The sequence below is a fragment of the Pecten maximus genome, chromosome 5 (genome assembly GCF_902652985.1).
Source record: "Pecten maximus chromosome 5, xPecMax1.1, whole genome shotgun sequence".
Classification (NCBI taxonomy): Eukaryota; Metazoa; Mollusca; class Bivalvia; order Pectinida; family Pectinidae; genus Pecten; species Pecten maximus.
In genome coordinates this window covers 39,139,515-39,162,576 of record NC_047019.1, presented here as the reverse complement: position 1 = coordinate 39,162,576, position 23,062 = coordinate 39,139,515, and the positions used below count along the sequence as shown (strand labels likewise).

At 38.7% G+C, this 23,062-nt stretch overlaps 1 protein-coding gene across 2 annotated transcripts; it reads left to right on the top strand.

Moving 5' to 3' along the window:
- The first annotated feature begins 166 nt into the window (after positions 1–166).
- Positions 167–21,285, top strand: LOC117327991 (2-oxoisovalerate dehydrogenase subunit beta, mitochondrial-like). 2 transcript variants are annotated; one of them, XR_004532773.1, is made up of 10 exons: positions 167–304; positions 3,705–3,782; positions 8,883–8,951; positions 9,127–9,260; positions 9,706–9,861; positions 15,703–15,874; positions 19,029–19,174; positions 19,606–19,692; positions 20,356–20,780; positions 20,829–21,285. XR_004532773.1 is itself a non-coding variant. In XM_033885278.1 (9 exons), exons 1-9 carry the CDS (start codon positions 178–180, stop codon positions 20,494–20,496), a joined length of 1,110 nt encoding a protein of 369 aa, XP_033741169.1. In that variant the 5' UTR covers positions 167–177; the 3' UTR covers positions 20,497–20,786. The 2 variants fall into 2 exon arrangements, 1 of the variants encoding a protein (XP_033741169.1); XM_033885278.1 differs by lacking the exon at positions 20,829–21,285 and having other exon boundaries at positions 20,356–20,786.
- The last annotated feature ends 1,777 nt before the right edge of the window (positions 21,286–23,062 follow it).

Genomic DNA, 23,062 nt, shown 5'->3' with positions numbered 1-23,062 from the left:
CTCATATATTTGGATAAAAAGTGAATAAGAATTGAAAACAACATGTTTAAGAAAGCTTATAATGATATATTGTCCAAATAAATTTTGATCGGATGATTAAGATTAATTTTCACAAATCGAAAGTAGAATCTGCGGACTTGTAAAAACTTCGTAAACAAAACTAAAATGGCTGCCTCCATGAAGCGGTTACTTCGGCTCGTTGGGAAACCTCGGCTGTTTACTCACATGCTGCGTAAACAGTTAGTTGTATCACAAAGGGCTTACGCAGTGAAGTATGTTCCCGATATTCCACCACCAGAATTAGGTAAGTATAGAAGATGACAATGACCATGACCGACCGTGTTACAGAACAGAGCTGTGTCAGGATTCGCAGAGGTCAAACCATGTACAAGTCAACTCTTTACTCAAATACACTCAAGTACACTCAAATATACGAAAACATACTTAAGTACAAGGAGACTTTACTCATTGTACCTAAAATGATAATTAATTTGTTGTTATGATTATTGTAACAGTCACATAAAAAACTATTAGTTGGTGTTAATATACATGTAGCCAGAGTTTCTTCTGGCCCTGACACCATGTTTGATGTAGGGCCAGATCGCTCTGCCACAACACACATTTCAATGCTCTATTCCGTCAGTATAGATCCTTGCATTAAGCTGGTCAAAATTTCACACTTGATTCGATGCCATAATGAAACAAATGCAGTTTGCTGTCTATACCTAGATCACCCCATCTTCGCTAGCCAAGGCTTCTGATTATGTTACACTCTACGAACCCTTGGCGGATATAGTCATGTTTAAACCGTCTCACCCTGGAATCCCAGGGCATCCAATCGCATTGCGTTTTACATTCAGGCTTGGTTTTGCAGTAAACAAAAATTGCGGCGCCCAGTACAGAGCTTCATTGTCAACTATGTCATGGCATTTTACCTAAATACAGAGACGTACAATCTTTTGAGAAGATACCTAACAAATTTAAGAGCCTACTCTGATGCTGTTGTGATTGTTACCTTTACCTGATATATCTTTTGGGAAACATTCGCAGTGTTTGATCAATTGAAAGAAGTCATTGATCGCATATCTCATCAAAATGACACAAGCCTCCATGTGTTTGTAACACCAATGAAATAAGTTGGTAATGCTCGTTTTGATTGGTCGAAAATTTCATGTGTAAAGGCTGGTAATTTCGAATCTCCGCTAGAGGGCCAAAACTGATGCCTATATCTGCCAAGGGTTTGTGGAGTGTAACGTAATCAGAAGCCTTGGCTAGCGAAGATGAGATCGCCCATATCATGGCACAAAGGATCTTGAATGAAAAGGAAAAAATACAACTTCTATTTCTACAAGGGATGATTGATATGTTATGAGCCTCGAATTGAAGTAGGTACTCAAGGATGTTATTTTTAAGTCCTACTATTCTCTGACTATATAGGGCTGTGTACCCAAAGACTGGATCATTTGGTTAGTTTATATCGATGAGGTAGCACTCTGAAGTAAACAAGACAAGCGGCTTTTGCAAAATGGACAGAATGGGTGAAAGATGCCCCTTCATATGCTACAGTGAAAATTTGGGAGGCAGAATTTATGCGCGGCCGACAGAGCCTTGAGGATGACAGTCACAGAAAGATATATAGCCGGTAGATTTGGCATTTCACAGGAAAGAGTACATTCCATTCTGACCAAGGATCTTGCAATAGGAAAATAAAGCTTTCGGCCAAATGGGTACCAAGACTTCTGACAGTTGATCAGAAGCACACCAGGCACACATTTTCGCGTGCTAATCTTAACCTTTTTGAGAAAGATCCTGTCAACTTTATTCAGAGATTTGTTACTATTGATGAAACATGGGTCCATCATTTTACTCAAGAGGCCAAACAACAATCTGAATCAAAACAATGGAAGCAACCTGGCTCTCCCCCGCCAAAGAAGGCAAAGACTGTTCCATTAGCTGGGAAGGTTATGGCCTCGGTTTCCTGGGATGCAGATGGTATTCTCACATACTATTCTGCTGATAGATTATCTCCAAAAGGGACAAATAATCAATGGCAGATGCTTCACTTCTGAGGCAGTTTCTGCAAAATATTAAACTTAAGTGCTGCGGAAAGCTCACTAAAGGTGTGTTATTCCATCAGGATAATGCTCCTGTTCACAAGTCTGTCATTGCCATGGCTGCCATTCACAATTGTGGCTTTAAATTGATTGAGCATCCGCCTTATTCACCTGATCTCGCTCCATCAGACTTTCATCTATTTCAAAAACTGAATCAGCTATTTCAGGCACCCACTTTCAGTCCGATGATGACAGTCATACATGTATACGTAGTGTATGACTTTCTGAATAGCCAAGAAAAGGAGTTCTATAAAAGTGGCATCGATGCCCTTAGATACCGCTGGCAAAAGTGTATAGAAACACTGAAGGGGATTATGTTGAAAAATAATATGATACATGTATTGGAGTGTATTGGAGTAAAATGTCAAGCCCGAAATTAAATGTACAGCACAAATGTAAATAAAGGGAGTATTGACAGAAACTTGCCAAATATTATCTCATTATCCTAGGATCCAAAACTATATGCTGGCTATCTAATAAGTCAAAATTTGATTATTTAAGAGCCTGCTATTAAGGTCAGTTTTCAAGGCAGAGTAAAACTTTGCTTCAGGTATACATGTACTTTAGGTGGAGGATATGACCTCAACAACCAACAACAGCTACAGACACTTTATTTTGTAAAAGGAGATGATCGAAAACAGCAATGACCAGAGTGGCACCTCTGCAGAACTCTAGACGGACATGTTTTAGCTATCTGGCCACCGGCTCATGGCTGGTCCAGTTCTCTTACATTCCCCCCTCCTTCAACAAAGTCTTTGAAAGACACACCAGACCCTATAACATATGCATGGGTATTTAGTTGAGCAACAAATCTAATAGGAGGGGGAAAATTCAATGAACCGAGACCGGTACTAACCCCGGACCTCTAACCATTTGAGCTACCTTGCAGCTGGTACTCAGCCCAGTCCAGTTATGCTGCAATTTTATCTGTGACAGTTCCTTCAGCAGTCTTGTTGGTACTTAGTCTGGTCCTGAGGGTTTCAGCCACCAGGCCTGCTAACTGCTTAAAATTCCTGGATTGGTGATAGATCTAGATATCTAGAATCATCCATGTCCTGGTTGCTGTTAAAGATCACATCTGGATGATGACCTTGGCTTATCTGAAGATGATTCTGTCTGAAGATTTCAGTGGGGTCTCTCCTTTTTTGTCTTTTCTCTTCCTGTTGATCGAAGGATCTAAATCCTGTACATATCTTATGTATGCTGTCAGAATAAATCGATGTATCTATGTAATGTATGATATAAGGCCAGCAGCATGCTGGAATGAAGGGCTACCAAGTTTGTTCAAATGAATGACAAAGACTTACTTTCAAGGTTACAGGGGTCAAATGTGTTAAAATCTTTAAACAATTTCTTCTCAATACTCAAGAGGCCAAAGGTCATGATATGGGCGAGTAGCATGCTGGGATGAAGTACGTATAAGTTTGTTCATATAAATGACCTTGATCTTCTTTCACAAGGGTCAAATGTGTTAAATGTATGTTGAAAAGCAAAACATCATCTATCAGTGTATATATCAGAATTCAAGTGGCTATTAAGGCCCCTGGACCTCTTTGTTGCATCTTGCTTCTATTTTGGATTTATTTTCAGGTGAAACAAACCGTTCTAATTTGGTACAGTCACTGAACAATGCAATGGATATAGCTATGTCAACAGACCCAACATCTGGTAAGTCAAAGTCTTTTATTTGTGGTGATACATATAATTCAATCAATCAAATCAGATGAAAAATTAACAATACTTTTTGCCTGTTTTTAAAACTGGCATCACTATTTCTAATTAAAAGGAAGGATTGAATGATTGTTTTCTAAATTTAAATTGTATGTTTCTGTTGGTGCCTTGATATCAGATGGCCATCTTGGATAATTATACCCCCGCAACGAAGTTAGGGGGATATACTGGAATCAGGTTGTCCGTCCATCCGTCCGTCCGTCCGTCTGTCTGTCTGTAGACGCATTTTGTCCGGACAACTCCTCCTAAACCGAAGGGCCGATTTCAATGAAACGTCACACAAATATAGAGGACCATGTGTAGATGTACATGCCACTTTTTTTTTTTTTTCAAAATTATGGTTGCTATGGCAACTGGTCACTATATTACTGGGTTATCTTAGTTAGCCTCTAATTAACAGTTCCAATTCACCATTGACTCGTGCAGATTGCGGGGGTATTAGTCAGCCATCCTGGCGACAGTTCTAGTTGATAATTGACCAAATTTCATATTTCCCTTGGTGCCAAGTCGTGTGACTGAATAGATAAAAATGGATGACAGCAATCTTTGATTTTGATTTTGATAAGCAAAGTTTGTTGGTGCCATTTTTCTAAGTTTTTAGCCCACCATCATCAGATGGTGGGCTATTCAAATCGCCCTGCGTCCGTGGTCCGTCGTCCGTCCGTCCGTCCGTCCCTCCGTCCGTCCCTCCGTCCGTAAACAATTCTTGTTATCGCTATTTCTCAAAAAGTACTGAAGGGATCTTTCTCAAATTTCATATGTAGGTTCCCCTTGGTGCCTAGTTATGCATATTGCGTTTTGAGACCAATCGGAAAACAACATGGCCGACAGGCAGCCATCTTGAATTTTGACAATTGAAGTTTGTTATCGCTATTTCTGAGAAAGTACTGAAGGGATCTTTCTCAAATTTCATATGAAGGTTTCCCTTGGTGCCTAGTTATGCATATTGCATTTTGAGACCAATCGGATAACAACATGGCCGACAGGCAGCCATCTTGGATTTTGACAATTGAAGTTTGTTATCGCTATTTCTGAGAAAGTACTGAAGGGATCTTTCTCAAATTTCATATGAAGGTTTCCCTTGGTGCCTAGTTATGCATATTGCATTTTGAGACCAATCGGATAACAACATGGCCGACAGGCAGCCATCTTGGATTTTGACAATTGAAGTTTGTTATTGCTATTTCTGAGAATGTACTGAAAGTATCTTTCTCAAATTTCATATGGAGGTTCCACTTGGTGCCTAGTTATGCATATTGCGTTTTGAGAATAATCCGAAAACAACATGGCCGACAGGCAGCCATCTTGGATTTTGACAATTGAAGTTTGTTATTGCTATTTCTGAGAATGTACTGAATTGATCTTTCTGAAATTTCATATGTAGGTTTCCCTTGGTGCCTAGTTATGCACATTGCGTTTTGAGACCAATCTGAAAACAACATGGCCGACAGGCAGCCATCTTGGATTTTGACAATTGAAGTTTGTTATCGCTATTTCTGAGAAAGTACTGAATGGATCTTTCTGAAATTTCATATGTAGGTTTCCCTTGGTGCCTATTTATGCATATTGCGTTTTGAGACCAATCAGAAAACAACATGACCGACAGGCAGCCATCTTGGATTTTGACAATTGAAGTTTGTTATCACTATTTCTGAGAAAGAATTTAAGGGATCTTTCTCAAATTTCATATGTAAGTTCCCCTTGGTGCCTAGTTATGCATATTGCATTTTGAGACCAATCTGAAAATAACATGGCCGACAGGCAGCCATCTTGGATTTTGACAATTGAAGTTTGTTATCGCTATTTCTGAGAAAGTACTGAAGGGATCTTTCTCAAATTTCATATGGAGGTTCCCCTTGGTGCCTCGTTATGCTTATTGCATTTTGAGATCAATTGGAAAACAATATGGCCGACAGACCGCCATCTTGGATTTTGACAATTGAAGTTTGTTATCTCTATTTCTCAAAGTACTGAATGGATCTTTCTCAAATTTCATAAGTAGGTTCCCCTTGGTCCCTTGTATTGCATTTTTGGACCAGTCTGTCCTGAAAACAACCTGGCAAACAAACAGCCATTAACGTTAAATCTCAAATTTCTTATATAGCTAGGATTCCCTTGTTTGAAAAGTACTGGAGGGATGTCTCAATTTGCACAGATTAGTAAAATGAAGGGAAAAGTAGAGAAAAGATCAATCTGACATGGAACCTATGAAGATCATTCAATGGTGGGTGCCAAGATCCCTCTGGGATCTCTTGTTAGGTCATCTGATCAGGATGTCAGTAGCCATTTTGCTTCCTCTGTTGCCATGCATTGTGTGAAGTCCATGTAACTGTTCACATTTCAAGCTCAAGTTCCACTGGTGAGATACAGCTCAAACTTTCCTGAAATGATCCTGATTAAGTGTTGTTTACTTTTAAGGCTGATTGGATATGGAAGGTGACCACCCTGGCCAATAATATCACTATACAATGTACTTGCTAGTATTTATGTACAGCTGTATACTCCAATAGTACTATAGAAATTTGCTCATGTTATAAACTATCTCATTGACTGTAAGAATTCAGTCTTCTTTAGCCGATAAATTTCTCAAATAGTAAAAGCACTCAGATTTGGTTATCATGACATCAGTGTACAATTCAAATCCTTAAATTAATATAGATTTGAAATAAAGTCCTTGTACTTACACCCATTTTGGGTAAAGAATGATATTTTTAGCAGATTTTTAGAACAATTCAACACACGTCTTATTTTGTTTCCACCTTAAATAAACAATGAATTTAACACATTCAGTATTTTATTGTTTGTGTTTAAGAGCTTGTTATTAGAGTGTTAGAATGGGGAGAGCCACATACATTTCTGGTACCAATCCTTAGTCTTGGAAGCACGCTGGTCTAGTGGTAAAATACAGGGCTACGTGACCGATAAGTTACTACATGTACTTGGAGTGACAACATGGGTGCTATGTTGTATCCTTGTGGTAGAATACGGGCTACGTGACCGAAAAGTTACTAGTTAGAGTGACAACATGGGTGCTGTGTTGTATCCTTGTGGTAGAATACGGGCTACGTGACCGAAAAGTTACTAGTTAGAGTGACAACATGGGTGCTGTGTTGTATCCTTGTGGTAGAATACAGGGCTACGTGACCGAAAAGTTACTAGTTAGAGTGACAACATGGGTGCTGTGTTGTATCCTTGAACAAGATACTTTAATCAACGCAGCTGTAAATGAGAATGTGGTAACTTTAATCAACGCAGCTGTAAATGAGAATGTAGTAGGGCAGTGAAAGAAATATTGTGTGTAAACTGTTAGTGGTGAAATGGCAGCTCCGACTGTATGCTCCCGAGGGAGTTCAGAAAGACATTGGGTGGTTGCTAAAGTCCCAATAACCACAGATAATGATTTGTGAACCGCTTTTAGATGGCTATATATACATATACATGTATGTATATGTTGCTGTGATATAAAATTCCAAATTATTATTATACCCCCGCAACGAAGTTAGGGGGGGAGGGTATACTGGAATCGGGTTGTCTGTCCGTCTGTCCGGCCGTCCGTCTGTCTGTCTGACACATTTTGTCCGGACAACTCCTCCTAAACCTATGGGCTGATTCCAATGAAACTTCACACACAAATTAATGATCATGTGTAGATGTGCATGCCACTTTCTTTTTCTCAAAATTATGGTTACTATGGCAACTGGTCATTATAAACAGGTTTTCCGATAAGAACCATAACTTTAAGTTTGTCCGGACAACTCCTAAACTGAAGGGCCGATTTCAATGAAACTTCACTCAAATATAGAGGACCATGTGTAGATGTGCATGCCACTTTCTTTTCCTCAAAATTATGGTTGCTATGGCAACTGGTCACTATAAACAGGTTTTCCGATAAGAACCATAACTTTAAGTTTGTCCGGACAACTCCTCCTAAACCGAAGGGCCGATTTCAATGAAACTTCACACAAATATAGAGGACCATGTGTAGATGTGCATGCCACTTTCTTTTCCTCAAAATTATGGTTGCTATGGCAACTGGTCACTATAAACAGGTTTTCCGATAAGAACCATAAGTTTAAGTTTGTCCGGACAACTCCTCCTAAACCGAAGGGCCGATTTCAATGAAACTTCACACAAATATAGAGGACCATGTGTAGATGTGCATGCCACTTTCTTTTCCTCAAAATTATGGTTGCTATGGCAACTGGTCACTATAAACAGGTTTTCCGATAAGAACCATAACTTAAAGTTTGTCCGGACAACTCCTCCTAAACCGAAGGGCCGATTTCAATGAAACTTCACACAAATATAGAGGACCATGTGTAGATGTGCATGCCACTTTCTTTTCCTCAAAATTATGGTTGCTATGGCAACTGGTCACTATAAACAGGTTTTCCGATAAGAACCATAAGTTTAAGTTTGTCCGGACAACTCCTCCTAAACCGAAGGGCCGATTTCAATGAAACTTCACACAAATATAGAGGACCATGTGTAGATGTGCATGCCACTTTCTTTTCCTCAAAATTATGGTTGCTATGGCAACTGGTCACTATAAACAGGTTTTCCGATAAGAACCATAACTTAAAGTTTGTCCGGACAACTCCTCCTAAACCGAAGGGCCGATTTCAATGAAACTTCACACAAATATAGAGGACCATGTGTAGATGTGCATGCCACTTTCTTTTTCTCAAAATTATGGTTGCTATGGCAACAGTGCTGGTCACTATAAACAGGTTTTCTGATTAGAACCATAACTTTAAGTTTGTTCGGACAACTCCTCCTAAACCGAAGGGCCGATTTCAATGAAACTTCACACAAATATAGACGGCCATATGCAGATGTGCATCTCACTTTCTTTTCCTCAAAATTATGGTTGCTATGGCAACTGGTCACTATATTACTGGGTTATCTTAGTTAGCCTCTAATTAAGAGTTCCAATTCAGCATTGATTCGTGCAGATTGCGGGGGTATTAGTCAGCCATCCTGGCGACAGTTCTAGTTATAATTGGATTATCACCCTTTCCCTTTTTCCTGTTACAGTGTTGTTTGGTGAAGATGTGGCATTTGGTGGTGTGTTTAGGTGCAGCGTCAATCTCAGAGAAAACTACGGTAAATATCAGATCTCATTAAATATGCATGAGTTTTTTTCTTAAATCAGAGTTTATTGGCATGGCTGAGTACTAATTCATCACAGTGTATTTAGTGTCAGTATATAATATAAATATCCAGTTTATAAAATATGTTGTGCATTGAATGTTGACTGATAGACTTTAATTTGTGTTAGGTCCTGATCGGGTATTTAACACCCCTCTCAGTGAGCAAGGCATCGTGGCGTTTGGTATTGGCCTGGCCACAGCTGGGGCTACAGCTATAGCAGAAATCCAGTTTGCCGACTACATTTTCCCAGCTTTTGATCAGGTCAGACATCTTTGTCTTTAAAATTCAGGGGAAGTGTCTAGTATACGGTGTTTATACCCATTGGATATCATTAACTAAATAGCTGTGACACAATGTGTTGCCTTCTGTCAACTGTATGTCCAGCGTCTTTTCCCAGAACTTTTGCATAGCAAATTTTTCCATTACTAAGAGGCCAAGGGTACTATGTATAACTAATTGGGATAAAATGCTTCCAGGATTATTCAAATAAATAGAGTTTGCCTACTTTCAAGGTCATAGGGAATTTATTTACGACTCTCATCTAAATGGTTTTATTTCCTTGTTGTCACAAGGAATAATATCTTTTTATTGCTAATCGCCAAGTTGTATACATGTACATAATGATAGCAACAATGGTTATGTATTAAAGATAATACAATATAAAGAATATAAGATTTATATATATTTCTATTATTTTTCTATGTAGATAGCTAACGAAGCAGCCAAGTTTCGGTACCGTACAGGTAATCTGTTTGATTGTGGTAAGCTGACCATCAGGACGCCGTGTGGAGCTGTAGGACATGGAGCACTATATCATTCCCAAAGTCCAGAGGCATTCTTTGCTCACCTGCCAGGCCTAAAGGTAAGAGGATCTCCCAATTACTCATACCTAAAGGTAAAAAATCTACCTGTCACTGCCAGACCTACAGGTAAAATATCTACCTGTCACTACCAGACTTAAGGTAAGAGGAACTCCCTGTCACTACCAGGTCTAAAGGAAAGGCGATTCTCCATGTCACTACCAGGTCTAAAGGTAAGATGAACTCCCTGTCACTACCAGGTCTAAAGGAAAGGCGATTCTCCATGTCACTACCAGGTCTAAAGGTAAGATGTTCTCCCTGTCACTACCAGGTCTAAAGGTAAGATGATCTACCTGTCACTACCAGATCTATAGGTAAGATAATCTCCCTGTCACTACCAGGTCTAAAGGTAAGATGATCTCCCTGTCACTACCAGCTCTAAAGGAAAGACGATTCTCCATGTCACTACCAGGTCTAAAGGAAAGGCGAATCTCCATGTCACTACCAGACCTAAAGGTAAGATGATCTCCATGTCACTACCAGATATATAGGTAAGATAATCTCCCTGTCACTACCAGGTCTAAAGGTAAGATGATCTCCCTGTCACTACCAGACCTAAAGGTAAGATGATCTCCCTGTCACTACCAGCTCTAAAGGGAAGACGATTCTCCATGTCACTACCAGGTCTAAAGGTAAGATGATCTCCCTGTCACTACCAGACCTAAAGGTAAGATGATCTCCCTGTCACTACCAGACCTAAAGGTAAGATGATCTCCCTGTCACTACCAGGTCTAAAGGTAAGATGATCTCCCTGTCACTACCAGGTCTAAAGGTAAGATGATCTCCCTGTCACTACCAGACCTAAAGGTAAGATGATCTCCCTGTCACTACCAGGTCTAAAGGTAAGATGATCACCCTGTCACTACCAGACCTAAAGGTAAGAGAATCTCCCTGTCACTACCAGGTCTACAGGTAAGATGATCTCCCTGTCACTACCAGACCTAAAGGTAAGACGATCTCCCTGTCACTACCAGGTCTAAAGGTAAGATGATCTCTGTGTCACTACCAGACCTAAAGGTAAGATGATCTCCCTGTCACTACCAGGTCTAAAGGTAAGACGATCTCCCTGTCACTACCAGACCTAAAGGTAAGATGATCTCCCTGTCACTACCAGACCTAAAGGTAAGATGATCTCCCTGTCACTACCAGACCTAAAGGTAAGATGATCTCCCTGTCACTACCAGACATATAGGTAAGATGATCTCCGTGTCACTACCAGACCTAAAGGTAAGATGATCTCCCTGTCACTTCCAGGTCTAAAGGTAAGATGATCTCCCTGTCACTACCAGACATATAGGTAAGAGGAACTCCCTGTCACTACCAGGTCTAAAGGAAAGGCGATTCTCCATGTCACTACCAGGTCTAAAGGTAAGATGAACTCCCTGTCACTACCAGGTCTAAAGGAAAGGCGATTCTCCATGTCACTACCAGGTCTAAAGGTAAGATGTTCTCCCTGTCACTACCAGGTCTAAAGGTAAGATGATCTACCTGTCACTACCAGATCTATAGGTAAGATAATCTCCCTGTCACTACCAGGTCTAAAGGTAAGATGATCTCCCTGTCACTACCAGCTCTAAAGGAAAGACGATTCTCCATGTCACTACCAGGTCTAAAGGAAAGGCGAATCTCCATGTCACTACCAGACCTAAAGGTAAGATGATCTCCATGTCACTACCAGATATATAGGTAAGATAATCTCCCTGTCACTACCAGGTCTAAAGGTAAGATGATCTCCCTGTCACTACCAGACCTAAAGGTAAGATGATCTCCCTGTCACTACCAGCTCTAAAGGGAAGACGATTCTCCATGTCACTACCAGGTCTAAAGGTAAGATGATCTCCCTGTCACTACCAGACCTAAAGGTAAGATGATCTCCCTGTCACTACCAGACCTAAAGGTAAGATGATCTCCCTGTCACTACCAGGTCTAAAGGTAAGATGATCTCCCTGTCACTACCAGGTCTAAAGGTAAGATGATCTCCCTGTCACTACCAGACCTAAAGGTAAGATGATCTCCCTGTCACTACCAGGTCTAAAGGTAAGATGATCACCCTGTCACTACCAGACCTAAAGGTAAGAGAATCTCCCTGTCACTACCAGGTCTACAGGTAAGATGATCTCCCTGTCACTACCAGACCTAAAGGTAAGACGATCTCCCTGTCACTACCAGGTCTAAAGGTAAGACGATCTCCCTGTCACTACCAGACCTAAAGGTAAGATGATCTCCCTGTCACTACCAGGTCTAAAGGTAAGACGATCTCCCTGTCACTACCAGACCTAAAGGTAAGATGATCTCCCTGTCACTACCAGACCTAAAGGTAAGATGATCTCCCTGTCACTACCAGGTCTAAAGGTAAGATGATCACCCTGTCACTACCAGACCTAAAGGTAAGATGATCTCCCTGTCACTACCAGACATATAGGTAAGATGATCTCCGTGTCACTACCAGACCTAAAGGTAAGATGATCTCCCTGTCACTTCCAGGTCTAAAGGTAAGATGATCTCCCTGTCACTACCAGACATATAGGTAAGATGATCACCCTGTCACTACCAGACCTAAAGGTAAGATAATCACCCTGTCACTACCAGACCTAAAGGTAAGACGATCTCCCTGTCACTACCAGGTCTAAAGGTAAGATGATCTCCCTGTCACTACCAGACCTAAAGGTAAGATGATCTCCCAGTCACTACCAGGTCTAAAGGTAAGATGATCTCCCTGTCACTACCAGGTCTAAAGGTAAGATGATCACCCTGTCACTACCAGACCTAAAGGTAAGAGAATCTCCCTGTCACTACCAGGTCTACAGGTAAGATGATCTCCCTGTCACTACCAGACCTAAAGGTAAGACAATCTCCCTGTCACTACCAGGTCTAAAGGTAAGATGATCTCTGTGTCACTACCAGACCTAAAGGTAAGATGATCTCCCTGTCACTACCGGGTCTAAAGGTAAGACGATCTCCCTGTCACTACCAGACCTAAAGGTAAGATGATCTCCCTGTCACTACCAGACCTAAAGGTAAGATGATCTCCCTGTCACTACCAGACCTAAAGGTAAGATGATCTCCCTGTCACTACCAGGTCTAAAGGTAAGATGATCACCCTGTCACTACCAGACCTAAAGGTAAGATGATCTCCCTGTCACTACCAGACATATAGGTAAGATGATCTCCGTGTCACTACCAGACCTAAAGGTAAGATGATCTCCCTGTCACTTCCAGGTCTAAAGGTAAGATGATCTCCCTGTCACTACCAGACATATAGGTAAGATGATCACCCTGTCACTACCAGACCTAAAGGTAAGATGATCACCCTGTCACTACCAGAGCTAAAGGTAAGACGATCTCCCTGTCACTACCAGGTCTAAAGGTAAGATGATCTCCCTGTCACTACCAGACCTAAAGGTAAGATAATCTCCCAGTCACTACCAGGTCTAAAGGTAAGATGTTCTCCCTGTCACTACCAGGTCTAAAGGTAAGATGATCTCCCCGTCACTACCAGACCTTAAGGTAAGATGATCTCCTGTCACTACCAGACCTAAAGGTAAGATGATCTCCCTGTCACTACCAGGTCTAAAGGTAAGACGATTCTCCCTGTCACTACCAGGTCTAAAGGTAAGATGATCTACCTGTCACTACCAGACCTAAAGGTAAGATGATCTCCCTGTCACTACCAGACCTAAAGGTAAGATGATCTCCTGTCACTACCAGACCTAAAGGTAAGATGATCTCCCTGTCACTACCAGGTCTAAAGGTAAGATGATCTCCCTGTCACTACCAGGTCTAAAGTTAAGATGATCTCCCTGTCACTACCAGGTCTAAAGGTAAGATGATCTCCCTGTCACTACCAGACCTAAAGGTAAGATGATCTCCTGTCACTACCAGACCTAAAGGTAAGATGATCTCCCTGTCACTACCAGGTCTAAAGGTAAGATGATCTCCCTGTCACTACCAGGTCTAAAGGTAAGATGATCTCCCTGTCACTACCAGGTCTAAAGGTAAGATGATCTACCTGTTACTACCAGACCTAAAGGTAAGATGATCTCCCTGTCACTACCAGGTCTAAAGGTAAGATGTTTTCCCGTCACTACCAGACCTAAAGGTAAGACGATCTCCCTGTCACTACCAGGTCTAAAGGTAAGATGATCTCCCTGTCACTACCAGACCTAAAGGTAAGATGATCTCCCAGTCACTACCAGGTCTAAAGGTAAGATGATCTCCCTGTCACTACCAGGTCTAAAGGTAAGATGATCTCCCAGTCACTACCAGGTCTAAAGGTAAGATGTTCTCCCTGTCACTACCAGGTCTAAAGGTAAGATGATCTCCCTGTCACTACCAGACCTAAAGGTAAGATGATCTCCCAGTCACTACCAGGTCTAAAGGTAAGATGTTTTCCCGTCACTACCAGACCTAAAGGTAAGATGATCTACCTGTCACTACCAGATCTATAGGTAAGATAATCTCCCTGTCACTACCAGGTCTAAAGGTAAGATGATCTCCCTGTCACTACCAGACCTAAAGGTAAGATGATCTCCCAGTCACTACCAGGTCTAAAGGTAAGATGTTTTCCCGTCACTACCAGACCTAAAGGTAAGATGATCTCCCTGTCACTACCAGACCTAAAGGTAAGATGTTCTCCCTGTCACTACCAGACCTAAAGGTAAGATGTTCTCCCTGTCACTACCAGGTCTAAAGGTAAGACGATTCTCCCTGTCACTACCAGACATATAGGTAAGATGATCTCCCTGTCACTACCAGACCTAAAGGTAAGATAATCTCCCTGTCACTACCTGAACTAAAGGTAAGATAATCTCCCTGTCACTACCAGACCTAAAGGTAAGATAATCTCCGTCACTACCAGATCTAAAGGTAAGATAATCTCCCTGTCACTACCAGACCTAAAGGTAAGATAATCTCCCTGTCACTACCAGACCTAAAGGTAAGATAATCTCCCTGTCACTACCAGACCTAAAGGTTAGATGATCTCCCTGTCACTACCAGATCTAAAGGTAAGATGATCTCCCTGTCACTACCAGGTCTAAAGGTAAGACGATCTCCCTGTCACTACCAGACCTAAAGGTAAGATGATCTCACTGTCACTACCAGGTCTAAAGGTAAGTTGATCTCCCTGTCACTACCAGGTCTACAGGTAAGATGATCTCCCTGTCACTACCAGACCTAAAGGTAAGATGATCTCCCTGTCACTACCAGGTCTAAAGGTAAGATGATCTCCCTGTCACTACCAGACCTAAAGGTAAGAAGATCTCCCTGTCACTACCAGACCTGAAGGTAAGAAGATCTCCCTGTCACTACCAGATCTAAAGGTAGGAAGATCTCCCTGTCACTACCAGGTCTAAAGGTAAGATGATCTCCCTGTCACTACCAGGTCTAAAGGTAAGATGATCTCCCTGTCACAACCAGGTCTAAAGGTAAGATGATCTCCCTGTCACTACCAGACCTAAAGGTAAGATGATCTCCCTGTCACTACCAGACCTAAGTAGGAACAAAACCATAGTTGATTGCATTAATGTATTATATCCAAAGAATCTTAATAGTAATGGTTTTCTTTCTCCATTTATTGTGTTTTGCACATCATAATGGATGCATTGACAGAGAGATGTATAATCTAGAATTTTTTCAGATATTATGTTTTGATCATTTTACAGTGTATACATATTTATAGTAATCCAGGTTTCGATCATTTCACTATTTCTTATTAGGAATGAAAGGTTTTGTGTTAAAATTTGAAATATTTTGATAGAATTTCTGGTCACTGATGATGTTAACAGTTGGAGATTTTAAGACAAGCATTTGCTATGTTATAGTATTGACATTCCATTCACCAGGTTGTCGTTCCACGAGGCCCCCAGCAGGCCAAGGGTCTTCTCCTTAGTTGTATACGTGATGAGAACCCTTGTATATTTATGGAGCCTAAGATTCTGTATCGTGGCGCTGTTGAAGAGGTACCAGTTGGGGACTACGAGATACCCTTATCTAAGGCTGATGTCCTTGTAGAAGGTATGTGTGTATGTATTGACAAGATTATTAAATCCTCCCACAATCTTTTTTATTATCTCTATCATTATTGAATTTATATTTGCTTTTCTCTCAACCCTTAGAGATTTCTTTTAAACATCCATTTTACCTCATTTCAGAGTAAGCATGGTTTCTCCTACATTTCTCCACATTTCAGAATGAGTGTTGAGACCGAGTTCTCTTGTATTGTTTTATTTGTTGTTGTATCAAATTATTTACATTGTCAAACTTTTTATTTTAGAAAATGTTAGTACAGATAAGAAATGAAAACATGTCGGCAGAAGTCCATTAGGCCTCAGGAAGTGATGTCACACCTAGTTTGATTGAATTAATTGTATCTTTACAGGAAGTTATATAACTCTTTACAGGAAGTTATGTAACACTGCAGTTTGATTGAATTGTTTGTATCTTTACAAGAAGTTACAGTTGAGTGTAAGCTAACCTTTACACTCGTAGTGCACTACGTTTACACTCGTAGTGCACTATATCCAGTTAGCTAGCTAGGTGTGACCACAAATCCCCCTATACAGGTACGTAGTGGACAGTGCCACTTGACACCTGTGTTAGATACCTGTTGTTGTTGCATATACAGGCCTGTGTAAATTGACTGCCTTAATATCTGTCATCCTGACTTTACTAGGTATATTTAAATGTTGATAACATATTTTTTATAAATATTAACTCAAAATAAAATTGGCTGCGGTTCTTATATGATATATTGCACAAGAGGAATTAAAACTCTATCAATTGGATTGTAGTGGGTTTTTTTTATCATTAATTTTATTAAAAAGATTTCATTATAGTGTAAAATTAAATAATCCTCCTGATTTCAAAATTTTGATGCTTTTCATTTATTTTTTTAGATGTAATTAATATACATTTTATATTAATGATTAATTCTACCTTAATTAATAATAAAAAAAAATTAGGCCTTGATGGCTGTTTGTAGATTTTTTTTCTCAAGTACACAGTATATGTACATATATTTTAATATTCATTATTTTATCAGACAAAAATATATGTATCCTATAGTCAATGTATTGTTACTTCACTAATATCTGTTAATTCAACCATGAAATCATTTCATAGTACATAATCAAGAATCCAGAATCAGAAGTTTTGTATATTCCCATTTATGTTCTGTAAGAGACATATAATATCTACACAACAAGTTATGTACATGTACCTGTATGTTGTCATGGCCACCTGGGCCCCAGGGCCCAAACCCCACATGACCACCACCTTATGGACCTCCATAACACCTTACAATTGTACCTATATATATGTATGAGATGAGGATCAGTCTTAAGGTGTGCCTGTTTTAACACCTGGCTATAGTTTTGTTAAGTCCCCAATTACCCCCCTAGGGGTCCATTTATAGCATGCTGTGTCAGGCTCCTCTGCCTTACCTACCTGTAATTAGCATCTAACACTACTCATATATAATATCTACCTGTGGATGCTTTTCAAAAATTTATAGATTTTTTTTTGCGAATCATCAAAAAATAATTAATTTTTATATACATTTTCCTTCCCAATAAAGATATTCAATAAATATAGTTTATATGCTGATTTTCTTTAATTACAAGAAGAGGTAAAATCCCCATCAGTTATTATTTTAAGGTAAAGAACAATTAATCATTTTCTTAATGCAGTAGGGAAACACTTAAATGCTGATCAAAATGTATCTCAATTTTTTTTTTTAAACAACATTGCAAAAAACATGTTAGTGTGAACTGTAAAAAAACTTTGGCTTAAGGTCCACATGATCCACATGTGTATATAATATATTTGTTAACAGGTAACTTTATAGAAGAAAATTATGAAATAACAAATACAAGTGGTATATAATTCAAGTGTTGTATGACAAGTACAGCTCCAGACACATGAACATGTGTGTTATATAAGCTTAAAACTGTTGCCCTCCCCCTCCCCAAGTTTGCCAGTATATGTATTTCATAAAAAAAGACATTAATTGTTCCCTCAGGCCCTTATCTCATTCTGTGTTACCTGTAACTGATACATGTACCTGGAATCGGATCCAATATGTTAGATCTTCAAAGTATTAGATACCTGCACACGGGTACATGTACAGAAATTTAAACTTTTCAGTAAAGGAAGATGGAAGGTGTATTACAAGTAACATATACCTTTTATAAACGTAAAATTTGAAATGTAGAACTGTTATGATCACTAATTACCAGTACATTCTCTTTCTTTACATGCTAAATCAATGTTTAATTAATTTTTTTATGTGTTCATGTTTCTGACTTTAAGCATTGGATATATACACATAGAATGTACAACATATATTACGGGTTGAATTAGGTTTTAATAAGCATAATATCACATCAAAAATGTAATTATGAATATGCTGCTTAATTTAATCTGAAATTAAACTACAATATAAATTAAATGCATCAAATTGAAAATGTTCAAGTAACGATAATTGTTTTCAAATGTTTTATTAGATACTTTCATGTGATGAAAACAAAATTACTGGAATTATAACCATGTGAAATATATAACTGATCAATCAATACAAAATATAAAGTACCAAAAGATAAATGAATCTTAAATTGTCTTGAACAATTTAACTTAGTTAAAGGATTTATAAAGTAAATTTGTCTTAACTTAGTTACAGTGTATAATTAACAAGAATAGAAAGGTTGAAATATAACATCAAACTAAACTTCCAAAACCTTTTTAATAACTCTTTGAATATAACTTATTTATTTAACAGGTTTTACGTCCGCTATTACGGCCTTTCAGCTGACGATTGAATATAACTGCTAAATAAATATAGCCTTATACAGTACAGGTAAAAATCACAGGTAGCCTTGGGTACTGCCCATTACCTGTATGGGGGTTTTGCCGTTCATCACCTCTTAGGGTGTAGTGCACTACTAGTTTACCTGTAGTTTAAATGTAGTGCACTACTCGTTTAAACGTAGTGCACTAGGTGTAAAGGTTAGCTTACACTCAACTTTATGCATCTCTTTACAGGAAGTGATGTCACACCATAGTTTGATTGAATTGTTTGTATCTTTACAGGAAGTTACATATATATGTATTTAATTCTTTACAGGAAGTGATGTCACACTGCAGTTTGAATGAATTGCTTTTATATTAACAGGAAGTGATGTCACACTGGTTGGCTGGGGAACACAGGTTCATGTTCTCCGTGAGGTGGCTCAAATGGCTCAAGAAAAACTGAATGTGTCATGTGAACTGATTGATCTGCAGACGATTCTCCCCTGGGATCAAGATACCATTATAAATGTAAGTTACTCGTTATTTTTTGTTCTTATTCTTGTTAAGATTTTAACTATGTTAGATTTACTGATACTCATATATTAATTCTTGTTAAGATTTTAACTGAGATTTACTGATGTCATATTTTAATTCTATCTGAATGATGTCTCCATTTGTTGTTGTAAATACTCTCTAGTTAATGTTTGTATTTCTTCTGACTGAAGTTTATATTCTACACTTGAACAGTACAATATAGAATAAATGTATATCAGTTCATTTTTTAAACATGATATTAAAATAAGTTCATATTTAATCTAAACTTATTTGTCAAATTTTGCACCTAATGGACTTTCTGTCTGAGGTTTGGATGCCATTTAAGGGAACTTCATTCATGGTCTATGTGATAAGAACTGATTTTGTGTTTCTATGGTTACCATGATCTATGTTGTGTTTTGCAGTCTGTTTGTAAGACAGGGAAGCTGTTAATTGCCCATGAGGCCCCTATCACTATGGGTTTTGCCTCCGAGATAGCTGCAACTGTACAGGTACACACCCTTTTTTATATGTATATTGTTCATTTCTTCTCCAAATGGCATGTTGTATAATTCAATTTTGTTTCCATATAGATCACTGTCTTTAGGTAACTGGAAGTTGTTCTTTAACTATGCACAATACCTAAATTGAATTCATGAGTGTTGAGGGATTTTTTGTAATAGGAGTTATTTCCCCTTAACTGCATTCCAATGATACCTTGTACTGTGTAAATGACATTTTATTAAGTGAACAAGAATAACAAGCAGTGAACTTAGATATAAAATAAATGATGAGCTTTCCCTGTTTCCTTATCATATAGAGGTAACTACTTCATCATTGGCAACTGAACTTGATACTCTGTGGTCAAATGGTATGGTGGTTTCTCCTACTTTCATGCTATCAACTAATTTAAAAAGTAGCATTTAGATGGGATATGTTATGTAATATTGGCATTTAGGAGTACATTGATATAGGACACGAAGAAAAGTGACTGAATACTGGGGTTTAAAAGGACAAGAGCAGTTAATTTTTTTTGAAAAGGACAATAAATGGGGTAAATAACTTTTATGAAGGTGAAGAAAAGGGACATCAAGTACATCGGATAAATAAGGAATAGCAATTTCTTCTACATCTGTTTTTATTTTCACGAATTGACAAATGATTTATAATTTCAGAGTGAATGTTTCCTGAACTTGGAGGCTCCTATACAGAGAATCTGTGGGTATGACACACCTTTCCCACATGTGTATGAGGCCTTCTACCTACCAGATAAGTGGAGATGTTTTGAGGCTGTGAAAACACTTGTGAACTATTAACCAGTGGTCAAAACATTGAAAGTGATGTTTCCTTATGAATAGCATATGGTTATCATGTGATGGAAAGATCATGTGATCGTCATGTGACTGAAATTATCTTGTGATCATCATGTGAAGGAAATTATCATGTGACGAACAGCTTTACTTGTCTGAATCTCATTTGCCCACATTGTGAAGGAGTTTTTGTTATACTGACTGAATCTGTACACAAGTGTGAGTTCACCATTTTACTTCAGGTACAATATAACCTTAGGAGATCCACTTCTTCAAAATGTTTACTACAGGTACAATGTAACCTTGGGCGATCCACTTCTTTAAAATGTTTACTACAGGTACAATACAAACTTAGGAGACCCACTTCTGATATAGAAATATCACCTAAATTGAAATTTTGTATTCAAGAGTAAATTAATTACAGTCAGAGAAAATAATATTACCCAGTATCGTCTTATGTAATCAGGGACCACAGGTTGTTTAAGTATAAAATTTAATAATTAAAAAAGATTGAGTATATTTTGTTAGTCTTGAAAATGTGTTATGTACATATGTGTGCTTTAGATTATAACATATTATGGTATTCACAAGAAGCAATAATGTTTACCCCAGTGCTAAAATGTGAGGGGAATTTATCTTATAAATGAGAGTATTTATTGTTAATATGTGTATAGACACAGTCCAACTGGTTTAAACATACCGTATTTGACCTAATAAGGGCGCAGGGCGCGGGTAATTGACAGTGGGGGCGCCCTTATTAAGATTAGTTATTCTGAAGTTTTATGAAACAGACTATACCTTATAGCAGAATACCAAAGGCTGTGGAAACGGTAAAATATTCAGCCATTAAAATATTGCAGATGAAGATATCTATTCATTATCATATATTAAGCTTAAACATCACTTGAACCAGCTGATCTTTAGACCAGAGAACGTGTGTTCCACCATGCAACTCTTTTGTGTTCTATTTATAGACACAGGTGATTTCCCAGATCATATCAGACATCGTTTTCTTTGACCTAATAATTGATTTACAATGTCTTTTACTAGCTTACTGTTCTTTTACTTTATCTTCAAATAAAGATGGTAAGCTATTATTTGTATGTGTGTTTAGTTTTGGGTGCTCTTTGCACTGACATGTCATCTGTAGGAGTAGACAAAATGTGGCGAAAACTTGTGTTCCAGTTACTTAATTTGCAGAAGAAAATTGAACACATAAAGTAGCAAAACATTTCACATGAATTATTACTTTTGTGCACCATTTTGACACTCGGTCAAAGATATATTACCATGAAAAAAGGTAGGGGCGCCCTTATTAGGGCAGGCGCCTTATTAGGTCAAATACAGTATTTTATTCTTATAAAGAAAACAAAGGAGTCAAGTGTTTTTTTAGATTTTTTTTTTTTTACTATTATCTGATCTCGACCCTAAGGAACGTTTTTTTTATGAAGAAATTTCAGTTATTAAGAAAGAATGTGATGAAAGTGAGCCTGAGCAGCTTGATTAGTGAAAGTTAAGATTTAGTCCGATTCCTTTCTAGCATGTTGTATGATGTAAAAAAATCATTCCTGTTAGATATCAGGTACTTTGTATGTACGGGATGTAACACTGGACCGATGTTGACTGTGTGAAGTGTATGGAACACACAAACCATAGTGATATATCCTCACACACTATATTGATGTGACAGAATTTTCCTCCTAAACCTCTAATGAGCACTAAGGGGGGTAGGAATTACATTTTCAAATTGCTGTTGGGAGATATATCAAATTCAGGTGGGTGGAGCTGAATTTGAAAATGTTAAACATATTAGCAGACATAAATTAGTTTAACAGCATGCATTAGTATAATGTCATTAGTGGTGATCTCTTTTGAAGGAAAAGGTAAAAAAATTAAACCTGTTTAGTTACTGCACTCAGGCTCCACACAGGCACTTGTCAAATTAGCAAAGCTAATTGAAACATGTGGCTTAATGTTGTAATACTAATTAGTGATGCGAGGTGTTAAGATAAGATTTGATTTCCCTGTTTACTGTAGAACCTAAATACGGCATTAGGAAGAGTTGTATAATACTGGAATAGGCCTGAGCTCTGGGGGAATAAATTATGTTTTAGGGTTTGGGATCTGGTTTGTAAAACAGATTACCATTCATTAGAGATAGATTGATAACTAGGCTTATCTCTAGGACATACCTGTCCGTACTCGGCTAGGTTATCTCAGGGTGATGAAAACATTCACCCTGTGTTTTATAGATAGTTCTGCTACTGTTATCTGTGGGACATTGGTCCTAGAGAGGTTGGGTGGGAGAACATTGGTCCTACGGAGGTTGGGTGGGAGAACATTGGTCCTACGGAGGTTGGGTGGGAGAACATTGGTCCTAGGGAGGCGGGGTGGGAGAACATTGGTCCTAGGGAGGTTGGGTGGGAGAACATTGGTCCTAGGGAGGTTGGGTGGGAGAACATTGGTCCTAGGGAGGTTGGGTGGGAGAACATTGGTCCTAGGGAGGCGGGTTGGGAGAACATTGGTCCTAGGGAGGTTGGGTGGGAGAACATTGGTCCTAGGGAGGCGGGGT